At 49.1% G+C, this 26757-nt stretch overlaps 2 protein-coding genes across 14 annotated transcripts in view; one reads left to right on the top strand and one right to left on the bottom strand.

Moving 5' to 3' along the window:
- The first annotated feature begins 6749 nt into the window (after positions 1–6749).
- SOWAHA (sosondowah ankyrin repeat domain family member A) lies at positions 6750–10714 on the top strand. The gene has a single exon (XM_054079939.1). It carries the CDS (start codon positions 6893–6895, stop codon positions 8360–8362), a length of 1470 nt encoding a protein of 489 aa, XP_053935914.1. The 5' UTR covers positions 6750–6892; the 3' UTR covers positions 8363–10714.
- A 6046-nt stretch (positions 10715–16760) lies between these two features.
- Positions 16761–26757, bottom strand: part of SHROOM1 (shroom family member 1) — a 32964-nt gene continuing 22967 nt past the window's right edge. For all 13 annotated transcript variants that reach the window (XM_054079836.1, XM_054079834.1, XM_054079842.1 and 10 more), the window contains 6 exons: positions 23628–26483; positions 23090–23160; positions 20817–21395; positions 20456–20606; positions 18965–19237; positions 16761–17359 (listed from right to left, as the gene is read on the bottom strand). In XM_054079836.1, the coding sequence (XP_053935811.1) occupies positions 17105–17359; positions 18965–19237; positions 20456–20606; positions 20817–21395; positions 23090–23160; positions 23628–26378 (4080 nt within the window). In that variant the 5' untranslated portion in view covers positions 26379–26483 and the 3' untranslated portion in view covers positions 16761–17104. The remainder of the gene's footprint in view (positions 17360–18964; positions 19238–20455; positions 20607–20816; positions 21396–23089; positions 23161–23627; positions 26484–26757) is intronic.

Here is a 26757-nt window from a genome sequence, read left to right as displayed (position 1 = left end):
TTGTGATCATAACAAAGGTCTCTTGCTCCCACGGCAATATAAATAAATGAGACCACGCTGTGCCAGTGGGCGCTGAGGTGCTGTGTTACAGCAGGTGTGCAGGATCATACCTGACACCTCCACATCTTTGAGTCTTCCCAAGACTCCTGGAGATCCACCTGCACTGCGCTGCAGGAGCTCTGGGAAGCACCATTCATCCCAGAAGGGGTCTGTGCTTCTGCTGGAGAAATAAAACAGGATATGAAAATGAGATGAAGATAGTTGAAAGGAGGGAGAAAGGGTTACAAATGCAGGTCCTTAGAGGGGTTGGAGATTAGGAAGAAGGTTGTATTCTCCCTTAAAGCAACTTCAGGGTGTTTTCTGAGGAGGTGTTATTGAAGTGATCAGCCTTTTGAAACACGATAAATCTAGTGCATGTCAGAAGAGCTGTTTTTCTGTCCTTCCTGACTGGACTGCCTAGGACCAAATTAATTCTGCTAGTCCCTATATTAGTTCTGGCTAAAGACAGGTTGCAAAAATGTTGTGTTTCTCTAAGAAGGCCATTGCTGAACACCATCTGTTAATTTATTTTCTTGGGTCACTAAAAATGACAAAAAAACCCCCATCCCTCTTCCTGTGACAGCCACAGCTCTCTGTTAATGCCGCCTTGTGCTAGAGCTGCCAGGGATGCCGAAGCTGCCCTGACAGTCTTTGGCATCCGGAGCGGCGCCTCCCTTCACTGCAGCAGTGGTACCAGGCTGCCGAATCGTTCAGTCCTTTATCTCTCATGAGTAGGTTGTTTGTGCAGACCAGACACTCACTTTTCCATCTTGTTTCTTCAGCCAATTCCCAAAGGTTATCCAGTTCTCCCCAAGTCCTTCAGCAAAAACAGAGAAGCTCAAATCTGCTATTTCTAGTGTACAGATGCAAGTAGAATAGTTTATATAGAAGCAGAGTTCACGTTCCAGGCCATCTCTATACATCACAAAGAACCAAAACTAGACAGATCAAAAGGTTAAAAAGTTACCTTCCTTTTTTTTTTTTTGTTTTTTCTCCCCAATTTGCAGGCAAGCTTTGGAGTCCTGATTTAAGACTTCAGACTCTTGCTTAACACAGGCTTAAAGGCCATTACGCCGAGTACTTTGGGAGGAGTGATTGCCTTGGATTCATTAAGAGCTCTCTCCCCTGCCATGAAGCGCAGAATGGAACAACGCGCCTCTCACAAAAGCTGATTCTCACACAGGCGGTGGTTTCTGTGAGCTGCAGGTCAGATGCAAAGGCTCGTGGAATAAAGGGAATTCTGAGACATTGCAACAAGGGACAACACTGCTGTCACTCGGCACCCTGAGCTGTGCTGCTGAGACCCTCTGCAGCTGGAGTCCTCTCTCCCATTGTCCGCCCGCGCTGCCACCGGCACAGGGCAGAGCTCTGGGGCAGGAGGGCACCATGTAACAGCTCGCAGCTATTTTTAAACACCTTGTTATTTCACAAAGAACATTATTTCTAATGGCAACTCCAGAGAACCCCTGCTTATTTCAAAAGCTTCAGAGGCATAAAAACTGCTTCAAGAGGAGAGAACTGGATTGGGTGGCTCCTGTCACTGCTAAGGCATCAGTTGTTATGGAAATTACTCCTAGTGGCATGGGAATTAAATATATGTAACAGTGGAGCTGCATGCTGCTCCAGGGATTTTAAACTCTGAGGGATATTTGTACCTGCAAAATGCACAGTGGATTTAGGATGAGCTGTGAATTTTCTACAGGTAAAGAGCTGGAACAGGGAGTACAAAGGACTGGAGAGGCACAAAAATTGTTCCTGGAACCTCTTTGTCCTGGGGAAAGGAAAGAAAATGCCCATTGCTGCATGCACAGTGGGATTGCAGTAGGACAGTTCTGATGGTGCGGAGATGAGCAGGAGTTGCTTTACTTCTTCATGTTGTGACTCAAGGTAGAGGCGATGAAAGCAGAGAGAAATAAATGCTATCACAGCCCACCCACCATGTAAACACAAGCAGCAAGGCCAAGGCCCTTGAAGATGGCCTCATTGTTGTTCAAGGCTGAGCGAAATCCTCCATCTTCAAACGCAGATGGTGCAGATCAGCAGAATTCCTTTGTGTTTTTCAACACAGGCTGGAGGAGGCAGCTTATCGGTAACTGTTCACTGCTCACCGTGTGTCCTCCTGGGGATTATTAGAAATCCAGTGGTTTCAAGGCACTACCACAGAGCACTGCATTGAACTTTCATTGGTTATATCAACAATATATGGGACTTCCAAGGCATTTCTACAGAAGGGCTGTCTTTCTAAGCTGAAAATCAGTAGGAGCTGTATGTCCCTTTCCCCTGTGCACACTGAGTGGTTTTGGCGAATGTAAGTGGGATGGCTGGACACAGACCCCGATGGACACAGACCCCGATGGACACAGACCCCGAATTTCCCTGCCTCCTCACCTTAAGGGGCAGTATTACCACCACCCCGTGCCTCACACCATGTTTGCGTTATCCTGCTACAATCCCAGCAAGCTCCAAGGCGCCATCGGAAAACCACAGGATGTTTGGGATTGGTGCCTTGCATCGTCTGCATGGAACAAGCAGTATTTAATAAACACAAACTCTGAGATACATGGAAAAACACATTTGAATGGTTGCTGTTGAAACATCCTTGCGCTGTTTACTGAAGTCCTTGAGTTACAGCTGAACCTTGGCCATTTATGCAAAAATGCGTTTTATCTGCAAATAATCGTCCCCCCCTCCCTGCCGCTTCACAGACTTTTGCTCAATTGTTTATCTATGGAAGGCTACTGCATTTCTCCAGGGAACAAAGGAAGAGTTATTTTCCTTCACAATGTGAGCTCTTTGTTTCACATAAAAATATCAACAAGGAAAGTGGAAAATGGTGGGCTTTGTCATCCTATTTATTCTGGGAACCCTGATTTCATTTCAGAGCAAAAGAAGCTTTCCTTGAGGTTACAAAACCCACCTGTGGTCAACAGCACCTTAGCTTCCCCCTCCTGCACAGCAGCAGCGCCTTGTCTGACTGAGACAATGCCCACATTCCCTTCTTCTTCCTCTGCTGCTTCCAGCCTGGCACCTCACCTTCCCTACGGCTCTGAGAATATCATGTCGGGAGGAGCAGCGCCTGGGATGCCATCTCTTTCAGTTTTGAAGTGTCTGTAGAAACTTCTTTGCTCCGACTAGATACTTTGCTTGATCTCCCATTTATTTCCTGGATTTTCATGCTAATTACAGTCACATAACCTTTCCCTTCCTCCTCTAAGGGGGTGGAAAAAGGCTGCAGGCTCTCTATTCTGTTTACTACGCTGTAACGTTGATAACTTGAAAGTTTGTGAAACTTCTTCACGGGAAAGGGAACTCTTCTCAGTCACGCAGTCCAAAACAGAGGACAGCTCTCTATGGCTTATGACGTAGAACTAGCAAACTGCAATATTTGTGTTAAAAAAAGTACTACTAAATTAACTTAATCATGCATTTCTGTACATTGGTTTTGTCCCAGCCATTAAATTAAAAATATCAAGACAGTTGGCTTGAAATCTCCCACCAAGCAGCCCACAGCATTCTGTAAATAGCCCCACAAAATATAGTTACTTTGTAGGTTTTTGCTGACAGAAAAAGAGGCAGAATTCTCTCTTGCTTTTTAAGGCTGGGGATTTCAGATGACTGAGGAGTATAACACCCCTAATGCTCCAGGCTGTTATTCTCTACGCAAATAAAATGCATTCAAACAAACACCTTAATTTCTGCTGCACAATCAGATCAGACTCTGACCAGCGCTCAGTGAATGAAGAGGAGCTCACTGGGATCCGGTCCTGTGGTTGCTGGCACTCAGCCTGAAAGGTGGGCAAAGAAAAGGCATCAGCAGATAAAGGGACAGGTTAGCAAACAGGGTCCGCCCTGCGCTGCGATCTGGAAGTGGTACAGAGGATTAGACAGAAGTGTTATTTCCTTCTTAACTGCAGAACACACAGGACTAACCTAACAGCCCCCGACAGGGAGCCTGTGAGAAGGAGCACACCCACACGGCACAGGTTGCCCACAAAGGATGAAGTGAGCACACGTGGGATGGGCAGTTGGAAAATTACCTGGGGAAAGAGCTTCTTGCGTCAGGGCAGTTAAACAAGAGCAACCAGTTCATGCTGGGCATGGCACGAATCGCACTTGTAGATATCCTCTCTCCTCTTCTAGGACCTCTTGCAGCCATGAGGAATGCCGGGACCTGCAGTGGGGACCTCAGTATCACCTTTCTTTTGGAACTCCAACCCAACGCAAACCCCCAGAGAGGTGATGGGACATTGGTGACCCAAGGGTTGCCCCCTCGGGTGCAGAGCAGGGAGGCTTCCTGGGGTCCTGCTGCATGGAGATCCCTCTGCAGAAGAGGTGCTGGGCTGAGGATAAAATGATGGATCTGATGGCAGCCTGGTGGGTCTCAAAAGACACGTGGTTGCAGGGGCCGACGCCTGTGCAGCCAGGGATGGAGCACGGCACCTCTTTGCGAGCGCTACAGAAACACCCTCAGCACAGCGGTGAGCCCAGGGACATTCCCTGCCACACTTGAACCAAGCATTAGGAGTAACTTCTCCCTTAACATCTGTAACGTAAGAAAATGGTTTTTAGAAGAGCCTGTTCGGAATTATATTCCCTCCTTCTCTTGCTCATTTGCAGATATGAACTATAATCCTAGGGTGCAGCTGAAAGTTTGCAATGCAAAAATGACAAACTGCTGAGATATTCTTATGCCTGCAACGGATTCTAGTAAGGAAAATAACTCAACAGTGAAAGGAAGGCATAGCAGTTAATGTTTGGATGCATGCTCATTATTTGCTCTCTCCAGTAGGCGAGGCAGAACTGCGGCAATGCCGTAAGCTAAAGAGCATTTCTGGTACAGAACACTTGACACGAGCGGCCGCCTCGGCAGAGGGCGAGGTGGCTGTGTGCACCGTGTGAAAGGGCTCTAATGAGAGGTGTGCAATTCATGTAGAAATACCGAATTGCTACAAGCAGCATGAAGATTACACACTATTAGGTGAAAGAACATTAGAGCAGCAAAATGATTTTGAGGAACTGGCTCAGTGCCAGCTTGTTAGCAAGAGAGAAAATAGCTTTTCAGAGATTTGCACAAAGATGGAGAAGGGGAAAGACTACCAAAGGAGACGCTGAGCAGTCTGTGGGAAGCAGCTCTTCCACCACCAGTAAAAGGTGAGAAAAGCCAGAAGGGAGGTCAGCATCAAGAAGGAAGAGAGATGCACTGTGTGGGGATCAACACGCCTCAAACTGCCTTCAAAATGGAGACTTTGGCACAGGCTGACACTCCATTTTAGTCAACTTCCAAGACAGTGAAAACAAAATGAATCTATTTCTCATTTTGTACAGTCACTTTTCTCTCTCTTCATGTCACACTGACTCGGCTCATTCTGTGTTCAGTCTTGCTATTTTCCTAGAGAAACCGTTCAGTCATTCAGGAATCGATTTAGTGTTCTCAATTGCAACAGTCAGTGGAGAAGAAAACAAGTTTGCAGGCTGAGCGTCATCCCTCCGGGAGTTCTTCAGTCCTACTCCTTCGCCTGGGGAAAGGCATTTGTCTCGGATTTTTTTTCCCCCTGTAGAAACAAGAACAATAATAACGTTAAATGAATGCTTAGGCAGAAGTAATTGATGTGGCAGCAGAGACAGAGAGCAGAGAAGCTTCTCTTTATAAAAAGAGCTCTCTCCTCTCCAGGTGTGTGTGAACAGAAGCAGCATGTGGGAAAGATGTCATTATTTATATAGGTACACATACATGTGTTGTAGATGCAATAAAGGTAAAAGACATATAAGACAGTACATAGAACGCAGTTGGATATATCTCAAAAGATGGACCCATCCACCAGTTTTTGACTTATTTTGAGGCACGAGATGCTAACCCAGAGGAGTTGCAGCTCACCAGGGGCTTCTCCGAGGAGGGAGACCTGACTTTGCAGAGGGGTTTCTCCCAAAGCTGCACCACCTGTTTGCTACTGAAGCAAAACGTTAATCGTTTCAGGTGGTTGGAAGAGGGATAACTCCATGAAGTGTTTGCCCCTGCCTGAAAGCCTGCAGTGCTGGGGGACACTCATCAGCCCCTGCCACCCTCCGAGGTGACACCAGCGCGGCAAGAAAACGAGACCAGCTGCAAGGCCGGGAGAGCAGGGGGGCTGGGAGAGGGGTGGCCGGGAAGCGGAGAACCAGGATCCGAGGGGCCGGGGCACCCAGGAGCCGCGGAGCTGGGGACCGGGAGGCTGAGGGTCTGGAGAACCAGGGACGGAGGAAGTGGGGAGCAAGGGGGGGGAAGGAACGGGGGATCTGGGAACCGGGGGGCTGCGTGGGGTAGAGGGGAGCGGAGAGCCGCGGGGGATGGAGGGGATGGGGGACAAGGGGGTGGGGAGCGACCAGGAGACCGACCGGGGACCCGGGGGGTGACCAGGGGAGGGGGGTTCGAGGGGCCGGGGGGGCGGAGGACCGAGGAGCCGGGGGAGCAGGGAACCGGGGGCGCTGGGGGAGCGGCACCTGGCGGAGCGGGGCGGCGATCGGCCGTGCCGCCGCCCCAAGGGAGGAGGCAGCGGGGGGGCGGGTCTCGGCACCTTCGCCGGGAGCGGCCGCGCGATCGCCGCCAGGTGCCTCCTCGCTGCGGGCCCCGGGAGCCCCGCGGGCGGCGGGATCCTTCCCCCGGGCCGCTCCGTTCTTACCCCTGTGCCTTCCCCACCTCTGCCTCCCCCCGTATCTCCCTCCGTTCTTACCCCCCGTGCCTCCATCCCTGCCTCCCTCCATCCCTCCCTTCTTACCCCCGGTGCCCCCATCCTCGCCTCTCCCCGCGCCTCCCTCCGTTCTTCCCCCGTGCCTCCCGCTGTACCTCCCTCCGTCCTCCCCGCCGGTGCGCCCCGGGATGTCGGGGCCGGAGCTGAGCCCCGGGGCAGTGCTGCGGTTCCTGCGGGCTCGCGGCGGGCGGGTTCGGAACGCGGAGCTGCTGAGCGCGTTCCGCCCGCGGCTGGAGGGCGGCGGGGACGCGGCGGCGCGGCGGGAGCGCTTCAAGGCGGCCGTCAACGCCGTGGCCGTGGTGAAGGAGCGCGACGGCACCAAGTTCGTGGTGCTGCGGCGGGAGCTGCGCGCCGCCCCTCCGCCGGGGGGCGATGTGGGCCCCGCGGGGCGCTCCCCGCCGCCGTCCCCCCGCGCCGTGGCCGAGCTGCGGGGGCTCTTCCAGGGCGGCGGGGCGGGGGTGCCGATGCCCGGCGGCGGGGCGGCTCGGCGGGAGCCCCTGCCCAAGCCCTGCATGCTGCCCGTGCGCTGCGTGCCGCCCCCCGGCGCCGCGGGCCCCCCGCCCGCCCCGCAGGAGCATCGGGCCCCGCCGCCGCCCCCCGAGCTGGGGGCTCGCTCCTCGCCGGCACCCCCCGTGCATGAGGCTCGGGCCCCGCTGTCGCCCCCCGAGGGGAAGCGGAGGTCCCTCCTGTCACCCCCGGAGAAGGAGCGCAGGTCCTCATGGTCGTGCCCAGAGGAGAGGACCAAATCCCCGTTGTCCCCCTCGGAGGAGGGGATGGGGTCCCTCCTGTCCCCCCCAGAGGAGGAGCCGGGGTCCCGCTCTCCCGGGCCGCGGCAGGTGCCCCGGAGCCACCGTGCGAGCGAGGAGCCGTCGGCGGTGCCGCTGGAGGAGGCCGAGCACCGGTGGCTGGTGCTGGCGGCCGGCGGGCAGTGGACGCAGCAGCTCCACGGGTTGCTGCTGGGCGATTCCAGCTTGGCCGCCCGCAGGGACTTCATCTCCGGCTTCACCGCCCTGCACTGGGCCGCCAAGAGTGGCAACTGCGACATGGTGACCAACATCATCCGAGCGGCCGAGAAGGGAGGCACCCGCGTCAACGTGGACGCCAGGTCGCACGGCGGCTACACCGCGCTCCACTTGGCTGCCATACACGGCCAGGAGAAGATCATCACCATGCTGGTCTACAGCTACCGCGCCAACACCGACCTGAGGGACTACAGTGGGAAGAAGCCGCACCAGTACTTGAAGGAAGGGGCCTCCTCGGCGGTCAGGCGCCTGCTGGGGGACCCGAGCCTTGCCCACAGTGCGGAGCCCTCTGTGCCTATCAAGAAGACCACGAAGCTTGCAGCTTCCATCTTGAGCTCCACGAGCACTTTCCTGGGAGTCATATCTGATGACATGGCTTTCTACGATCTCACCAAAGGTTTAAGGAAGCCCTCATCCTTAAACAAGCTCCTGGCTGCCACTACGGGCCCGAGGAGGAAGCCAAAGACCAGAAGGGGCTTCCCTTCGTATTCTTCCCTCTCTGAGGTAACGGAGGACGAGGAAGAGGAGATTGTCATGAAACGCAGACCAGTTTCTGAGCTGTTCTTTGGCCACTAGCCTCTGCCTTCTTGGGGTCAAACTGGAATCTCCATTTTCTCTCGCAGAAGCAGCTTGGATTTCTTCTCTTCCTGTCTGCCTCTTTCGGATGTTTAAACCAACAACAGGGTCTGGCTCCAAAGGCCACTGGATGAAACCCAGCTCACGGACACCTGTGGAAAGGGAGCTGCCCAGGGCTGTTATAAATACTGTCGTACCTATGTAGTGGTGGAGACCACAAGCTTTGTACTTAATGGTTGAGAAACTGAAACGTCCTCTGTGTGTGTAGACAGGTTAAAATGCATCGGGTACAGCCTTTCGATCTGTGCTCCCTGGCTGGAGAGCAAAAGTAAGGTAAAAATTGCATATTGTACACTGTGAACAGCGAGCTGGTAGCTGGCTGCTTGAACAGGACTTGTGATATAGCAGGCTTAAATTATTAGAGGAAAGATGCATAGTTTTCTATGATGTTTCTGGTTATTTTGGTAACAGAAGAGGAATATTTCTATTTGAAAACATTGTGTACTGTACTTTTTCAAAACAAAGTTTCTCCCTATCCAAAATACTAACATAACAATCTCAATTCTTGCCTAAAGCATTTTATTGGACGAACAGGTTTTAAAATATAAAATGCCAGCCCCCAGCATTCCGGTCACCAGGACCTGTCTACCTCAGTCTGGAAGCTAGGATAGCACTTTTAATTTTCTTGTTCTCTTCCTGACAGACTTCTTGACCCAGTGGTACTAACCACGTCTTGCTGATACTGTGAACATTTTAAGCTTGACTGTAGTTCAATCCCTTAACCTGGATACAAACCTTGTTGATATTTGAAAGTGAAAAACTGAACTGAAAAACTGGGAATCGGATCCTGCAGAGCTCCTGAGTAGCCAACAGGAAACAAAAGTTGGGCTTGTATGTCTGATTCTTCTTATTTCAAACTTAGCCTTTGATTTTGACCCATTTACAATAAATATAAAAATCAGGCTTTATGTTCCGTTAGGTGTTTCAGAATGACTGCATGGCCTCGCGCAGCAACGTGTATCTCAGCAGCATGGATCACTGACCTAAACCTTACTCTTCTTTTATGTTATAAAGATGATTGTTCTATACGGAGAACTACACGTAGCTCCAAAAGTAATACATTTGCAGTGAGATTTTTTTTGTTTTTAATCACCATTTTGTTAATGTTAACGTGAAGAGGCAAAGCTGAGAACAGAAACCCTCTGGCTCCCGGGGGCAGTCTGCTGAACTACCATGTGCTCTCTAGAAACATAACTCTCAATCCTGTGTAACTTGAGGTGATGAAGGTGACAATAATACTGCGCTTGCTCTGCTTCTCAGCCCCATTAGGTGTTTCTGTACTGAAACACTTGTTTGCATGCTTTGCCTTTCTTTCCAAGTCAGTGGCTTCAGGAATGTTTTCTTTCAGCCTTGAATTAAGTGTAGGGCTTCTAACTGGCTGTCGCTGGCTTCTCCCAAACACTCGGCAAGGAATGCTGCAGGACTGCGCTGGAGAGGGAGGCACAGCCCTCTTGGACTTTAAAATGTTCTCCCTGGAGTTGGTGACAGTCGTTGGGAGCGTAATTGGTGATGGCAGACGGGTCTGATCCACCCGCTCTCAGAAGGGACTGGATTATTCTACACCGATCTGCTTCCGCATTGAACTAATTAAGTTGTTAAGCAAACGTTACTGATCAAGCACCTCATGACTTCTATATCTGGAGTAGGGTTTAAAAAAAAATGAAATCCTATTTGCTCCATAGCTGTTGGTGAAACCATTAACCAGCGGGGTCACTTGAAACCTAGATTTGTGCAGCACTGTGTCAGCTTGCAGCCTCCCTGCAGAAAAAAAGGCCTGTTGCTCTGTTTTAAAAAGTCTTTCCAAGTTTACTGACATTAAACGCTATATTTTCTGTATTTCCCGAAACCACAGAAGCACGTGTGTCTGTTTGTGTTGTGTCCAAGACACGGGCAGGACCGACTGCCTGGTGAAAGTGTTCTGTGTGGGTTGGAAATGCTCTGCAGTTTGAGCCAGATTATTGGGAAGTTTATTTGTTAGTTATGGATATATGCTCGCTACCTCAAATCAAGGTAGCTGCATTTTTAGTGTTAATTTGGACAAAAACCTCCTCGAGTCAGAGGCAAGGCTCCACATTGTTTTCCATTTAAAAGACCCCATTGGCCAAGCTGTAAAACAGGGTTATGACTTTGCCATAAAGGAAGTAGAGGGAAGGGTTCATTGCTCTGGCATTCTGTGTCAAAGGAAAAGCAAGAAGTCACAGTAGAGATAAGACTTGATTGCAGCATGTATCAGCAAAGGAATTCTGTGCTGCTCCTTCCTCCGAGGCATCGCAGCAGTGAGGTAGTCTGATAGAAAAATAACTCTGGCAGAGCCCGGTTCCGCGTTCCCCGGGGAGGTGCTCCGAGGTGGGATCACCAAGGTCGGGTGCTGGGGGTGGGGTGAGCCAGGCTCTGCCAGCACGGCTGTGCTGTGACTCAGCTTGTTCCTCCGTGTGGAGCCGAGCAAAGGTACTTTGGGCACTGTGATGAGTATCGCCCAGTGCCATCCAGCTTTGGGTGCTAACTGGTACTGAGGGAAGGGGACAATGTGCTGCTGTAATCTTACAAAAGCACACGCTGCCTTTCGTTTGAAGTAAAACCAGTCCACCAGCCTTCCTGGGTTCTGGTTTCCCCTAGTGCTGTCTACACTGCGGAAGGAACGCTGTAAGACAATCACGGGAGTGTTTTCCTGGTGGAGATGAAGGCTCAGACTGTTTAATGAATCTCCCAGCTTGACAGATTCTCCGTAACATCCGTGTGTCAAGCCTGAACCCAGCTGAATGCCGTAGGGTTTTCATGGGAATGAGGGAGAGTTGTCAAGTTCAGCCAGGATACTTTCACAAGCGATGGAGCAGAGAGGGCTATGGCTCTGGTTGGCACTGGCCCAGGGCAGAGGCTGGGCAAGCAGCCTTTGGAACGTCCAGAGCCAGAAGCTGCCTTTGGCACCAAAGCTGATTGCAGGAGAGGATAAACCCAAACCCCCTTGGCACCCTGGGACCAGCTCCTGCTGGGCAGAGATGGCTTACTTGGGGGGGGAATGCTGGCAGTTGCATAAGAACAGAGATGGAAGGTGCAGATAAGGCACAGGACTGGGATTCAGGAGCTCAGGGTTGTATTTTGCCTTGGTTACGAGCCTGTCTGCTCGCCACGTCTCAGTTTTCCTGCTATAAAACGGAGATAATCACCCTGGTCACTTACCAGTCAGTGCTGATATTCCAAACCAAAATCAAGACAATGTTCTTAGACCTCTAGGCAGCCTGAGCAGCGGCATCCACAGCCGGTGAACGCTGTGCATTCTGTGAAGTGTCTGCGCAAGTAAAACTGGCTGGGGTTATAGTTTAGCAGCATCACTGCTCAGCAAAGCTGATGTTTGTCTGATCCTGGCTCAGTCCGTCTTGCTGAAGATAACTCGGCTCTTCCGTTCCTCGGCACGTTTTGTTCTGAGGCACATCAGCTCAAAAGCCAGCACGGGAGAGGTGTGCAAACAAGCTCCAGGCTGTGTTTCCATACAAAGGGACAGACTTTGTCCCCTGGCTGTGGCTGTTTGAGCAGCGCAAGGCCGTGCGGTTGTGGTCGGGCTCAAGGAGAGTTTTGGCTGTTTCCATTCCCTTGTAAGTGCTGTTCTACAAAAGCCTCAGGAAATGCCACTCCTGCAGTGTCTTCAGGAGGTTCTGGCTCCATCAGAAAACCAGGTGCAGCGGAGAGTCGCTGTGCAACACCAGCAGACCAACAGGAGCTGCACCCACCAGCTGGAAGTAGAGGTGGCAGCTCGAGACTGTCCCCTACTCTCCATTGCTCATCCTTTCTCCTGCTTGGCATGTTTCCACCGTGACCTACATTCCTTGGATGCATTGGCCTCCCGATTTGCATATTAATCTGAATAAAATGGCAACATGGCAGGTTTTGCTCTTTCCAGTGATTTGTGCTAATGTGAGACCCCCAAATTAAGAGGCTGTTAATGGAGATGTGGCTGGCCCGTAGCAGGGGTACAAACAGCGCGGTTGTTGTTTCTTGCAGCGGGAGAACAGGGACAGAGCAGACCAAAAGCTCTGCATCGTAATGAGGAACATTCATTTTCTCTTCCAGTTCCAAGTTCCAAGGTTTATTTCACTAATTTATAAGACAAAGCAAACCATTAAGCACATCTCGCCCTTCAACTGTGTCTGCAACCCCAAACTGGGCAATTGCCAACCGCCGAGCATTGAAGGATGGTCCTGGTCACCTCCTGGCCCTTCGGAGTCAACTGCCAGGCAAGTCTCATCAGGGGACACTTTCTAATGGGGATGTAGCTGCTTGGCAGCCAGCGTCATTGCCAGATAGCCCAGACTAACTCAAAACCAGCATTTGGAGATAAGCTGCTCTCACCAGGCTCATTCCACTGATCAGCACCATTACATCAGCAACGTATCTCACTGGAGAGAGGGGAAACCTGAATAAAAACCTAAAAGCCAACCGCAGCACAAAGCAATTTTGGGTTAATTTGTATCAGAAACACTTCTGGTAGAAATGCAGATTATACAAGAGATAGAATTTCTCCATGTAGAACTCACACCATTCCTCAAGTGGAATAAAACATAGCAGCAAACCAGGTTTTCCACGCTGTCCAAGTGCCCCCACCCAGCGCAGCAGCACCCCCGAGCCCCTGCCGGGGCACCCCCAAGGTCTGCAGGCTGGCAGCGCCCAGCTCGACTGGCCCGGGCAGGGCTTTAGCTCGTCTTTGGCCGGACCCCAGAAAGCGGTGCTGGGGCCACCATCCGTTCCATCAGGACCTGCCACAAGTCAGGGATCACAGAAGGGGTTGTTTCGCACGTGGTTCCTTCTTGAGAGCGTTTGGGATATTCTTGTTCATTCCTGGCGAGCTGAAGGCTGTCAGGAAGACCCTTGCCTGCTCGTGCACATTTTCAGAAGCGTCTCTGATTCTCTACATGATGACTAGCAGTTCAGCCCGTACTTTCTCTCCATGGATTTATCTATGGGATGACTCAGCTTCAAAGCCCATGTGATATTCAAGAGTCTCTCTGATAACCTTTAATGCCTCCCTTCATTTAGTAGTGAAATTTGTGTGCTCTTCTTGAGTGCATGATTCCTAGGGCCTGATTATTCCTTAATGCACATGTGGGCTCCCTCCAGGCGTAGATTAGCTTTGCAATGCTGCTTGGAATTTATTTTTAAGATTTTATTCAGACGGTTGTCATGAATTTCCAAAGCAGAAAGAACATCCTCCTATCTATTAAACACAGCTCTCACGAGGACCAAATAGATCTTTTGCAGAGTACATTTACATTGACCCCTGTGCCCCTCCATTCCTTAATTGGCTCCACATGCGAAAATCCCCCAGCAGAACACCCCGAGGAAGAAAACAAGGCCTGGGTTTTAAAAAGAATATATACTAAAATCCTTCAATGTAGTGCCTGAGAGGCTGACAGAGCAGCTGCTGATCCAGCAGTGACTCCCACGCACTGCAGTGGGTGTTAAATCCAATTTCAAATGAGCTACTACTTCTCAAATCCCCACAGTTGCTGCCAGGATGCTGTCAGACAGGCACAGTGCCTCATCTGCCTTCGCTGACCCCCTGCTCTGCCCCACACCTTGCTCAGCTCCAGTGCCAGGCAACAAAAAGGATCTTGTTACCCTGCAATCAGGCCCACTTGCTTTTGCTCAGCAGAACAGAAGCTATTGCAGCTCCTTCCCCCCACGCTGCTTGTGTGTGGATGGCCAAATGAGTTAGAGATTGTTCCTGGAATCCCACCAGCTTCCCCACATTTTGCCTATTTCTCCTTCTTTCTTCTCTTTGGCACCGTTCTTCTGCTTTCTCCTGCATGTAGCTGTAATTATTTGATACAGACAGCTCCCCGCGGATCTCCACCACCAGTCCTCTCACGGTGGAGGGGTCCGGTTACCTCCGTCCGGGCTGTTCAGACAGTATCAGGTTTGAAGGCTGCACCAGGAGACCCCCCCGCAGCCGTGACCCCACTGCCTGCAGCTGACCGCAGGGAGGACTCCCTGCCTGCTCGCCCCAGAGGGTCAGGCAGCGGGAGCTCCTCCGTTCCTGCCATTCCCCACACTCACCTGCCTTCGCTGGCAGAAGCAGCAGCTCAGCGCGGCCAAAGCCAACGGCTTTCCTGGGCTCTGGGCAGCGGCTGGGATGAAGAGCGGGGCGTTCAGGCTCCTCCGCTGCAGGGCGTGCTGGGCACAGGCTCTCAGTGTTGCTGCTGGAGAAGTCACAAATGGAAGGTGAGCGTCAATAGCAAGAACGTACAAACACTGCACAGGGTTTTGTTTCCATAATCCTCAATATTTACAAGGTTTGCTTCCCTAAGGGGACAACCAATCCCTGGCACCTACAGCTCAGCTGCTCAGCATCAGCCCTCTGCCTGCGTAGGGTCAGAAAAGACTGCCTGGAGCAGTGCTGTAAAAAGGAGCTGCTCTGCCTTTCTGGCTATCTTGGCTCCAAGAGGGAGGAAAGGAAGAGAGAAAGAACAAGTGGAGCTGGGTGAACTCGATAGCAGCGTATTTTAACTAATATTTTTAGCATTAAGAGCAATCTATTTTGTTCAGATCACTGGAACAAAATGTTAAGATTCACAAAATTACTCTCTGCTACGTACCACTGACTTGCACGTTTCATTGCAAATATCTTTACTGATACACACCATAAAACCGACTTCTGATGCCAAGTCTTGGCAGTCCTACTCAGGGTACTACGCTGTTTCTCTTGAAATGTGAGCAGGGTTAGAGCTACCAGTACTTCTGCATAAATATGCAAATTTAGAAGAGCACAATGCTTCTCTGTTGGAGCCTGGATAGCACCTGAGGACACACTCCTTTATTCTCAACACAAATACAGAGCAGCTGCTAACCCTGGACTCTAGTGAGCTCTTTGTTCTTCACTGCGCTGCCATGTAATGCCCAGACCACTTCTTGGTTGGCTCAGGGGAAGAGCAGTGCCCTGCGCCCTCTGCGGTGCCCTCCGTCAGCAGGCAGGAGGGTCGGCGAGTTTCCCTTAACTAACATCACTCTCGCAGAACACGTACAGTAGTTTCCGTCATTTCTTGATCAGCTCATTCATGTTATCCAGTGGCTAAACTCAGCTAAAGAATGGGATCTAAGGTAAAATCATAGAATCATAGAATAATTTGGGTTGGAAGGGACCTTGAAGATCATCCAGTCCCACCCCTGCCATGGGCAGGGACACGTCCCCCTGGCTCAGGTTGCCCAAGCCCCATCCAACCTGGCCTGGAACCCCTCCAGGGATGGGACAGCCACAGCTTCCCTGGGCAGCCTGGGCCAGTGTCTCACCACTCTCATGGTGAAGAAATTCTTCCTTATGCCTAGTCTAAGTCTGCCCCTCTCCCGTTTATAGCCATTGCCCCTCATATCCTATCACTACAAGCCATAGAATCATAGAATGGACTTCAAAGATCATCTAGTTCAACCCCAAAATGAACCCAAACCATCCATTTAAACCCACACCAACTCCCCATCTGGGGTGGTTCTGTGCTCACTGAAAGCTTCATGCAATCCCAGAGGAGAAGATGCCTCAGGAACAGGACACCTTCTCCCAGCAGTGATGATGCTGTAGGCAGGATACACATCTCAAGTAAAACATCACAGAACAAGGAACATCTATTTGCCTGTGGAAGAAACCCGAGTTCAACTCGTAGCTGCCTTATTCATGGCCTGGGCATGTAGCTCAGATACAATATTCCTCTCATTGAATGCTAAAAAACAAACACACACTCCAGTTTTAAATACAGCAACATCACCAGTTCGACTCAACACAAGACATTAGTTAAAAGATTTTCGCCAGGGGATTTATATAAAGCCTTGATGAAATGGAATAATCTCCACTCCTCCCACCTACCTCGCTCCGCAGCACAGCCCTCCCCCAACGTTCAGCACTTCGTGTGCACACCAACAACTGAAAACTACCTAAAAGCAAACCCCTGGAGGGGCTGCTTGAAAAATAAACACTTTGAAAGCAGAGCAAGAACTTGCAAGTGGTGATGCAGGAAGAAGCTTGGAGTTCATCATTCCCAAAAGTGTTCATTTAAGCTGCCTTCATCACCCATCGGCTCTTTTTGATGTCAATAAGGACCATATTTTTCCCACCTCCTGAGACCCGCTGCTGATCAGCCTGCACAGGCCAAGACAGACTCATGGACGCCAGCTGCCAAGAGAGGAAATAGTTACTTTCTTCCATTACAGAGTATTTTTACCGCGTTGTACATATAAACAGTAGAAACAAGGAGTTTCTCTGAAACAGCCCATACAGTTTTCTACGGCCTTGTGCAATCTCCAAATCTGAGCACTTCCATCACTTTTCATTCCAAATACTCAGCACACCCACAAGAGGAAAATATTTGCATCATTCTTTTATTGAAATTATGTCAATCTGGAAACAGATGGACAGACAACAAGAAGGGGAAATACATGCCAAGTTAATAGGAGCAACACATCCTATCAGTCATTTCCAAAATAGGGTCTGCTACACGCTGTAAGACGCTGCCAGTTGGCTTGTCCACCAGGGAAGGGTGTCCAGCGTGTGCCTAGAGCATCCCCAGAGCATCTAAGCACTCGTCAATACTGTGGCACCAACAGGACTGCAAGACTTGCCCAAACCGAGCCCAGTGCAGTGAGCGCGTGGGGATCTCCAGGGAAACGCCACAAACCATGCTGTGCAAGGCGGACGCTCTGTGGGCGTCAGAGAGGGATGCTCTTCTCCAGATTTTCTAATTGTTCTTCAAAAAATTTGATCTGCTCTTCGAGGTCCTTCTGTTCGATCAGCAAGGAGGTCTTGACTTGAACAAAGCGTTGGTAGTCTTGGAGCTGCTGATCGGTCAGGTACTTGGCGAGGATACCAGAGACCACTCTTTCCCTACGATCTAGATTCTCCTTCAGGTCTTTTGCATCTTCCCGCTGTCTAGACAAGAGCTTGTGCCGTTTGTTCAGCGATTGCTAATAGAATGAAAAAACAAAGCAGCACACTATAAAACTCATCATTCCTGGCAGACTCTAGATCTTCGTTTGGAAGCCACAGTTGATTTAGTTTAATTACTTCCTCTTGTGGGCTTTATGTTCCACATGAGCCTTTTCTCAATTGAATTACTCATTCTTGTGGCTTGTAAGGTAAAGACACCCAGCAAACCCCATCAAGGCTCACTTCTTCCATGCTGCCCTCAGGAAAAATAAATCAATATATTTAACGTTCTGGTAATTTTGGAGTATCCTCTATCCATCTTCATCCAATTAGAAGCTCTTTAAGGCACCTAACTTTATATTTTGTGAGCTGCGTGTGGCCAGAATGCCTCTGTCACATTAAAACGATTGTGTGATTCTATTAAAAGGTACTTATGATAAAGTAACTTTGAGCCAGACAGCAACTGCTCATCAAAGGCTTCTTTTTAACAAACCCATGAGAATCAATCCTTGCCTGTTCTACAGGATTTTAATACTTTTCACATTTTAGCTAATTCTCTTCCAGCTGTAATGATTATCAGAGGGACAGCACTGCTGGAAAATGCCTGGTTTCAGGACAGCATCCGTAATTATAGCAGAGCAATGGTCCCCACTGACACCCTAGAAATGGAGTCAAAGACCGACACTGTTGGTCTGCAAACATTGGGGCAATTGCAGCAACTGGGAGAAGGCTGTAAAAATGCTGGCATGTAACCAAGCCTTTATCAAATTCTCAAATATATTATTTTAACGTATTTACTATGAAGAACATAAACATAACACTAAAGAAACAGCAGCCCCGTGCCACAAAGCCAAAATCGGTACAAAATACTGCTTGGAATTCCTCTTGTTAACACGACTGATGTTTTGGAGCAGGTCAGATTCTGACTTTCCTGGTGCTCTTGTGTGTGGGAAATACAATAAACCTCTAAAGCTGCAGGCCAGCAGCAGCACAGCTCCAGGAAATCCCCGCTTTTCTAACTCTGCGCTTTTCTCATTTCCAAATGAGAGATAACAGCAGGTATCGTATTTATAAACGCATGTCTAAAAGCAATAGGACAGCAAGAAAGAATCATTCCTGGGATAAATTTGGGCTGTCTTTTCTAGGAAAAAAAGTGTATTTCAGACTCAAAAAGATTTCCTGGTGACATGAGACAATTCCTAATTTTCCAGCAAAACTGGCTGGTTGAGTTAAACTACAGGGAATTTTATCTCAAGCTGTGACCGCACTGAGATATGTGACTACTGCTTTGAAACTACCAGTGGAGAAAAAAAACCAAAAAGCCTTCTGAAGCAGTGGTTTGGGGCGACTCCACAGGGAGAAGCCTGAGGGTTCCAAGGCTTTGGCTCAGAGCCCCAGGGTTTTGCTGCTGCTGCCACCCTGGCACAGAGCTCGCTCTGTCTCCAGCACTGAACCTGTGCTCCCCAGCAGAGATCTGCTCCAGAGACACAGCCCATCCTGTGGCACTGAATCTGCCCAAGCAACGGCCGGGTGGGATTTGTGTGTGATTTACACCCTTTGGTTAGAGCTGTCAGACAAACGAGGTGAGCATCTGGAAAGAAGAGAGCAAATCAAATTAAACACCCTGCTCGCTTGTCACTCACCTTCTCCTCAGCATCAGTATTGCCATCGATCCTTCTCAAGGCATTCTGGACTCTGGCAAGGCGGCTGGACAGGCACAGCAAGAGGCTCACAACCTTCTCCAAGTCACCGATGAACATCATGTAGCGCTCAAACTCATTGGGCTTGCAGACATCCCTCACCATAGCCTCCAGCTCCTCGCCTCGCTCGGCGCACTCCCTGGCTTCAGAGAGGACGAGCTCCCTTTCCTCCCACAGGACCCGCAGCTTCGACCGGAGGCTGCGGATGAGTTCCAGCTGCAGTGGGAAAAATCCACACGGAAAGCTGTTATTGCCAAAGGGAATCCACATCATTTCTAGAGAACTGATTCTTTTCACACCTTCACCAAACTTCGGGTTTTTTAAATAATCTTAAGCTCTGGTAAAGGAAAAAAAAGAAAGATTTTCTAAGTGGCACTTGACTCTCAAACTCTGAAAAGCAAATTACAGGTAATCGCCTTAGCTGGTGATATAATCCTCGGCTCAGAGAGCTTCCAATCAGTCAGAGGCGAGCTGCAATAAAGATTAAAGCACGATTACACGCGGTTATGCTCTAAGACACGAGCATGGAGTCACAGCTCTGCTACCGACCTTCACCAGAACTGACCAGAACTTCATTTATCGTACACACAGAAAAGGTCAGTTCCGTGTGCGATTCAAGCGAGCCACAGCGCCCGGGCAGGGGAGCGAGGGGAGGACGCTGTGTGATACAGAAATGTTGATATGGAAAAAGGCCCCAAGACCAGGGTGGGAGAAGAACCCTATTGGCTTTTTGGGAATTCAGCCAATGCCACTGTGAAGAGAAGCAGCAGGAGGGCAGCGGGTACCGAACATATCACCACCAGCACAGAGGAGATTCAGGCAGGCAGACTGTCATCACCTGGGATGGAGCACGGACAGGTTTCTATAGGGCGGAAAAACCCACCTAGTTCTTCCACGCTACAAGACTGCCTGCTAAGCTGCTGGATTTCTCCTCTAGTCCCGCTATGTCCAAGCTGCCGCTATTCCCTGTGCCTTTGGAAAGTAACAGGCACTGCCACAGGCAGAAACTGCTGCCAGCTCTCGCAGAGTAAATAATATTTCTAATTCAGGCTGCCAGTTGTAATGAATTTTACAGATTTTGAGATCAGATTTGAGTGTTAAATTGGGAGCCAGCTGCTGCACAGGAACTGCCCTTGCAAGGAAATGCAGCACCAGCCCTGCGGGCTTGTTCCAGGTACAACCCATCACCGGTAACCTGCGGAAGAGAGGTATGTGGGAGGAGAGCCCTGAATCAAACCAGGCAGGGATTACAAACCACCATTTATGGCCAATATGACCATTTGCCAGGACTTCACCTATTAGCAAAAAGTTATCTGTGAAACATCATTATTGGGATAAAAGTAATAAATCAAAATATCCACAGCAACAAGTGACATTAACAAATTCTTCATCGTGGTGAAGAAACCACAGTTCCTCTGATGTTCATCTACCTACTTTCTTAGACGTGATGTCATCTGGGTCGCTTGTGCTGTCTCTGCTCCTGCTCAGGACCTGGTTCCCCTTAGAGGGAGGATCTTCACTCCTTTGCTTGGCATCATGTTCAGGTACAGGACATTCTTCTGTCACATCTTCACTATTTTTCCTGCTATTGGAACAGAAAATAAATACCTGCGGTAAACAGAGTTTTGTTCACAAATACCGTGGTTGTATGGTATGTAAATCAGAAAGCTAAACTATTTTGCTAATAAAACAAAATTAAAAAATACACGCTCAAGCCATCTCACTACTGGTACATACGTGATGTTCATATGCTGAAACAGCTTAAAATACTATATAATGGGGTTTGTCTACTTACTCACTCTCCTGCACGTGCCGTACGTCTCCCTTTTTTCTGCGCGATTTATCCAGCATGGAAATGTTAACAGGAAAGAAACTCTCCATCAGGTCTAGTGCAGTTTTTCCAACAGGATGAGGCATGAGAATATCAACCAGGGAATTGTCTTTGGCAATGACCTCCAGAGCAAGCTTTTCGTATCGCTGATCTTCAGGAGACCACAGTCTCCTTTTGGGCAGCTGTGTCTCTCCCTCAGGGACAATATCCTCGTGGCTATTGCGCACGGACGTGTCCTCTACAATCACACCTTTGGCTGCATTTCTGTCTCCTGGGTGCGGCTGAGCTAAGGCAAGGCAGGGCGTTGCTTGCTCCGGAGCAGCCGCGGGCTGCTGCTCTGGCCGCTGCACTAAAGCGCTGTCTGTCAGAGGTTTAGTCCTGTGTTCCTCCCCAACTCGGGCATCTTCCTCGCCTGCGCTTCTTGGGACAAGAACAGAGATTTCGGGAGGCAGCTCCTTAGCGTCCCGACAACACGCACGTCCACTTACGTCATCCTCTCTATATTCACCGTTCTCGCATCCATCCTTCCCAGGATGATGGAAACTGTAAGAAGACCCCTCCTTTTATTTCAGGCACTTCCTCTACAAATGTATTTTTACAAATATTTCATATAAATAGATGTTTTTACAGACTGTTTAAGCAGCTACAGTGATTGCCGTTATCTTTCCAGCTTCCTCTTTTTATTACAGTTTTAGAGATTCAGATTCCATAACACCTATTAATTTTGGGGAAACAGGGAGCCTGTAAAATGTCTGGCTGCACCATTCCACATTGTTTGACACCCCATTAAGTTTCTCATTTTGTAATTATGTGTTTTCTGAAATAAACCCGTGGTAAAAAGTGCTGTAAAATACAGACTAATGAAGTCACTTGGAGATTTCTTATCTATTACACGCATCTTTTCACTGCAATTGAAAATAAACCCCTCATTTGACCTTAACTCGAACCACCTGGTGCTGGGGATGTAGTGATGTCCTGGGTGCTGGAGAAGCCTTTCCTTCAAAAAGGTGCTAAAAACATTCCCTGCAAAACACCACAGCATCCCTCAGTTAAAGTGGTGGTGATGCAATATTGTCATCACAGACTGACAGATGTTTATGGAGTGATGGATGATGAAGAGACTCCCAAGAAAATAGCTGCAAACAGTGATGGGCCTTATTCTGACTCACTGTCAGGCCCCATCACAGTGGTAATTGTCAGGGAAAATGAGTAACACCAGGGAAAACTACCTCAAAATTACATTGTGCAATTAAATGGATGCAAAAATATGCATAAGAATGTCTTCAAGCTTTTTTTTCCACTAACCTACACACACTATCAGTGTGGGCAATGGTCTGAACTTGCTCTTCCTCTTGGTCCCAGTTGGAACGTTTGATTAATGCATACTGCAAATGTGCCCCATCCAGTCTGGGCTTTCCCCCACAGCCCAGAAGCACTTTCTGGGGCAGGAAAACGAAGGAAAAATGAGACACAGCTGTAACAGAAGGAAAGCTGTACTTACAGGTGTTTCCCAAAGATAAGCACCTGAATTAGTTACGAATGAAGCCAATTCTGCATTTCTCATCTTTTCATCACTTAGCACGTAGCAGAACTACAATCAAGTATGTTCCATTCACACTGCCCTGCTAAGCCTCTTAGCTAAACAAGGAAATTTAAGGAAAACTTCAAAATCTTACTAAAAATACATTTTTTCCAAAGCCAATCGAGTCTCAAGAAACCCTTTGAATCTCTTGGAATGACTGGAACTGTGGAAATTCTATCACTACGTGCGTGTCAGCGTCCCTGCCTTGTTGAGACAGAGTTCAGCTGTTTTTCTCCCCTGCGGCTCCTCAAAGATGCAAAACAAAAGCACAGTTACTGTACGAACTGTCTAGTTCACTATGTGTAAGCAGCACGTGATTTTTTTTCCCTTTAAAAAACACGCTAAAAGCCCCTTTTACTCCGCTCTGCGATCACACACGTTCCAGACTGTGCATTCGGAGCTGTTGCAGACGCTGTTTTCACCAGAGCTCAGAGGAGGGAGCTGTGATCCCAGGGATCTGAAGGACAGCAGAGCAGCTCAGGTGCACTCTGCCTTTTCCACTTTTGCTCCACACAGGAGACAGGATTTTAAAGATGGTTCCAAAAGGAAACAAATAGCTTAGGGGATGAATATTCCCACATGGACAACAGAGGATCCCAAGGAACAAGGACAGGACAGACAAGCTCAGACACAGGCTCTGCCTTGGAAGCCTTACCTGGGGGCACTGAGACAGCTCTCGCAACGCTGAGACGGAGCCGCTGCATCACTGGCACACCTGTAAGCGTCCTGGAAATGAAAACAGCACACTGGGACCACCAGCATTATCAGAGCACGCAGCTCTTTAATTTTACTGCCGTGGTTGTTAAGCCCAGAAGCAGAAGCCAACTGTAGATCTGAGGAGGTTCAAAGTCTGTGCTTCTGGGGGATCGTTTGTGGGGGTTTGATTGTTTGTCTTTTTCAATTACTGATATTGCCATTATGCTCTTCCTAGGTAGAATCCATCATTTTTTCCTAGAAACCACAGAACAGCTGGCAACAAAAGAGCTCCTCTACTCTTGTAACAATTCAGAACAGAGGCAGCATTAGTGGAAGTCCATCAGCCTCTTAGATTATTGGTCTTCTAACCCTTTTACTGTCTTAATTCTTCCTCTATGACGTTCAGCAGTTTTCCATGTCAATAATCCCAGAGTTCTCCAAATCAGGCAGAGAGTCCCAAGTTGGACTCAAAATAGATATCTTAATATCTTTCTTACCTGTGTGGAAGGAGGAGTCGATTTTGATCTCTCGCGAGGTCTCCCAGACGCAGGAGCATCTGCCCACGGGAGACTTTCAGCTGAAGCACACTTACTGGTGCAGCTCTCATCCGCTTCCTGGGAAGATGGGTTGTGCTTCTGGGGCGCTGTACCGGCAGCACCAGAGCTGGGATCACACACGTTCAATGGGGGAACAAAAGCCAAAGGAGGAAAAACATCTGGCAGCTTTTCTTCAGCAAAAACTTGGCAGCAAACCTCATTGTATTGCACCTTCCTGCTCCCATTTGGATTGGAAACCTTGCCAGGGGGCCATCTGGGATGCGACAACCTCTTCTGTAGGGGGGGCTTATGCAGCGGGAGGTGTTGTGAACTACCTGGTCTCTGATTAATCTTCCGTTCCATGTATTGGACAAGTGCAGTGTGCTGGATTTGTTTCAGCTCCGTCCTGGAAATACTTGAACTGGAAAGTGCCCTCCCTCTGTTTTCCAGAGTCTTTCTCCTAGCTGCCACCACATCTTGCTCGGTGATTTCATCCCTGACTTGACCCCATGGTATCTCCTTATCCACCAGCTGATCCAGTTTCTCAGGCTCAGAATAACAGAGTTTCTTTTGCTCCTTTGTTTCCCTTTTTCTTCCCCCTATTCGAACCACCTGTGGCTTCTTAATTTCTTCATCTCTATTGAAACTGCTCAAGGATTCTAGATGAGAAGGGGGACAAGGAACAGCTTTGGCATCCTCACTAGCACTGGATAACGACAAAGACCTAAGGTGTTCAATTGAAGGCCTTTTAGAGGGTTTCTGTCTGAGTCTAATGGGCAAACTCATCTGTAAGTCTTTTCTTTTAAAGGAGGTTTCTCTCAGAACCCTCTTTTGAGCTACTTTGAGTTTCTCTATATAGTCATTCTTGAAACTCTCATCCATGGACGAAGCAGGACTCTCGAGAACAAGATCTTCAGTCTTGAGCAGGAGATGATCAGCACCACACTGATGGTGGTGGTTGGTCCTTTGAAGCTGATGGCTCTCCCTTTGTGCCTCCAGGCACTGGGCTGAGGCAGAGCACTGGTTTGCTGGAAATTCCCTTGGTGAGCTCCTCGAGTCCTCTGGACATTGGGTGAGCTTGTTGTGGTGCAGGATGTTGGTGGGCTTCCCCCCAGAAAGATAGTAAAGCATAGGAGTCGTCTGCCTGGTTATTTGCTCACCAGCAAGGTCATCCTGAAGGCGCTTGAAGAGATGTTTTTGAAATTCAGGTTGATCTTTCTGAACAGGAGGTTGCATGCTAGGGTCAGGACTGCTCCTATTAGCTTGTTTATCTCTCTTGACTTCATGTGATAACTGAGATTTGGAATCTTCCTTTGGTCTGAAAAAAGACATTTGGTTAGCATTATCACAGCATTCCTTATTTCCCTGATCTGACTTCTCACAGCAAGGCTGCTCCACTTCCACCGTACCAGAGCTGCAGGACTGTGACAATCTTTGCATTTTTGCTTGCTGACTCAGGACTGGTTCCCTAACATCACTTCCAATTTTTCCTTCAGAGTCACAGCACTGATTTTCACCTGTACAACTGTTCGGCTTCCTGGAAGCATTTTTCAGTAGAAGAGTATTCTCTATACATTTTAAGTCACAACTGTCCTCAAACACATCTTCATCCAAGTCTAAATGCAACCTGGCGCGGAGCTGGCACTGTTGGCTGCGTTCCGGCACCGCGCTTTCCAGATCTGCTTCTCTCAAAGTTGGCTTGTATTCCCTGCGGGGATGCTGTTTGTCTTCCTGTGTATCATTAACAGTCCCAGGGTTGGTATGCGCTGTGTGGTGGGACCTGAAGTCCACCTCTTTGGGAATTTTATAAGCATAAATTGAATTATAAGCAGAAAGTTTTTTAGAGACATGAGCCACGCTGTCAGTCTTTAAATATTCTTGAAAAATGAATGAAGAAGGTCTGCTGAAAACATGAGGATTGCTTCTCCTTCTAGGTTGTTGGGACAGGCTCCACTCTCCATTTTCCTCCATCTTTAACCCCTGAATTTTTGATATAGACACCCTGTTTGTATAATCGGAAGAAAGGCCGTTGTTTTCCAGATTCTCTCTCCTAGTAGCTACTACATCTTGCTCAGCCATTTCATCCCTGTGTTGGCTCCACGGTCCATTCCTGTCTGCCAGGCGACTGTCCTGCGCACACGGACCTGACTGCACACTGCACTCACTGTGACTTCCAGAGCGGCTTCTCCCTCTCGAGTTGTCAAGGTGTTTAGTGACTGTATAGCTATCGAGTCGCACAGGAGGAGAAGGTGGAAGGGCAGCCAGAGGCAGCAGTCCCTGATTTACAGTCCCTCGGGTAGGAGTGCTTTCACAGCATTCAGCGAGGCCTGTGCTGTGAGAGTTGTTATGGATGCTCAGGTCTGGAGCCTTGTACGGGTGCAGGCATCGGAGCTCAGAGTTTGCTGCACTGACATTATAAATACCTCTCACGTATTCCGAGTCCATGTACGGCACCTGCTCTGGAGGCAAACAGCAGTTTTCACCATAGCACGATGGGGTGGGATACTCTGGAACATTCGATCCCCCTGAGAAGGAGCTGTAAGCAGAGTCTGCTCTTCCCGGGAGGTGCAAGAGATGATCTACGCTGCCGATAGACTTCACTGGGGAAAGACGATCACTGTTTCCAGGAGAGGACACAGGCTCTACCAGCTCTCCCATTCTGCCACCCTGCCTGTGAGTCCATCTTTCTACCTCACCTCCAGACGAAGCCATGGCGTAACATTTCCAGAAATCACAGTCTGATTAAATATCCACAACAGAGATGTCAGAAAAGCACATTTTTCTCTGTAGTCACATTCCAGTAATGCCTAGAAGACACTAAAAAGAAAGAGAAACATGTGAAAAAGATTCCGTGGGAGGACTCTGATCGCAGCTGGGGAGATCAGGCAGTGAGTATTGCACACATGCTCAAGGTGAGAACTTGAAAATAGTACCTAGAGTAGCTAGAAGTAAATCTCTGGCTTCAGTAGTTATCAGGATCATTTCCTCTACCACAAACAGAGCAACTAAGTCTTTAATAACAAGAGTTACCTAGATCTTCATTAAATCTAGAAGACTCTACAGGCAATTAGAAGATGCCCTCTCATTATGA

This window comes from Cuculus canorus, chromosome 14 (assembly GCF_017976375.1).
Source record: "Cuculus canorus isolate bCucCan1 chromosome 14, bCucCan1.pri, whole genome shotgun sequence".
In the NCBI taxonomy this organism is placed as follows: domain Eukaryota; kingdom Metazoa; phylum Chordata; class Aves; order Cuculiformes; family Cuculidae; genus Cuculus; species Cuculus canorus.
The sequence above is the reverse complement of the archived record's forward strand: the minus strand, read 5'-3'. Positions and strand labels throughout refer to the sequence as shown.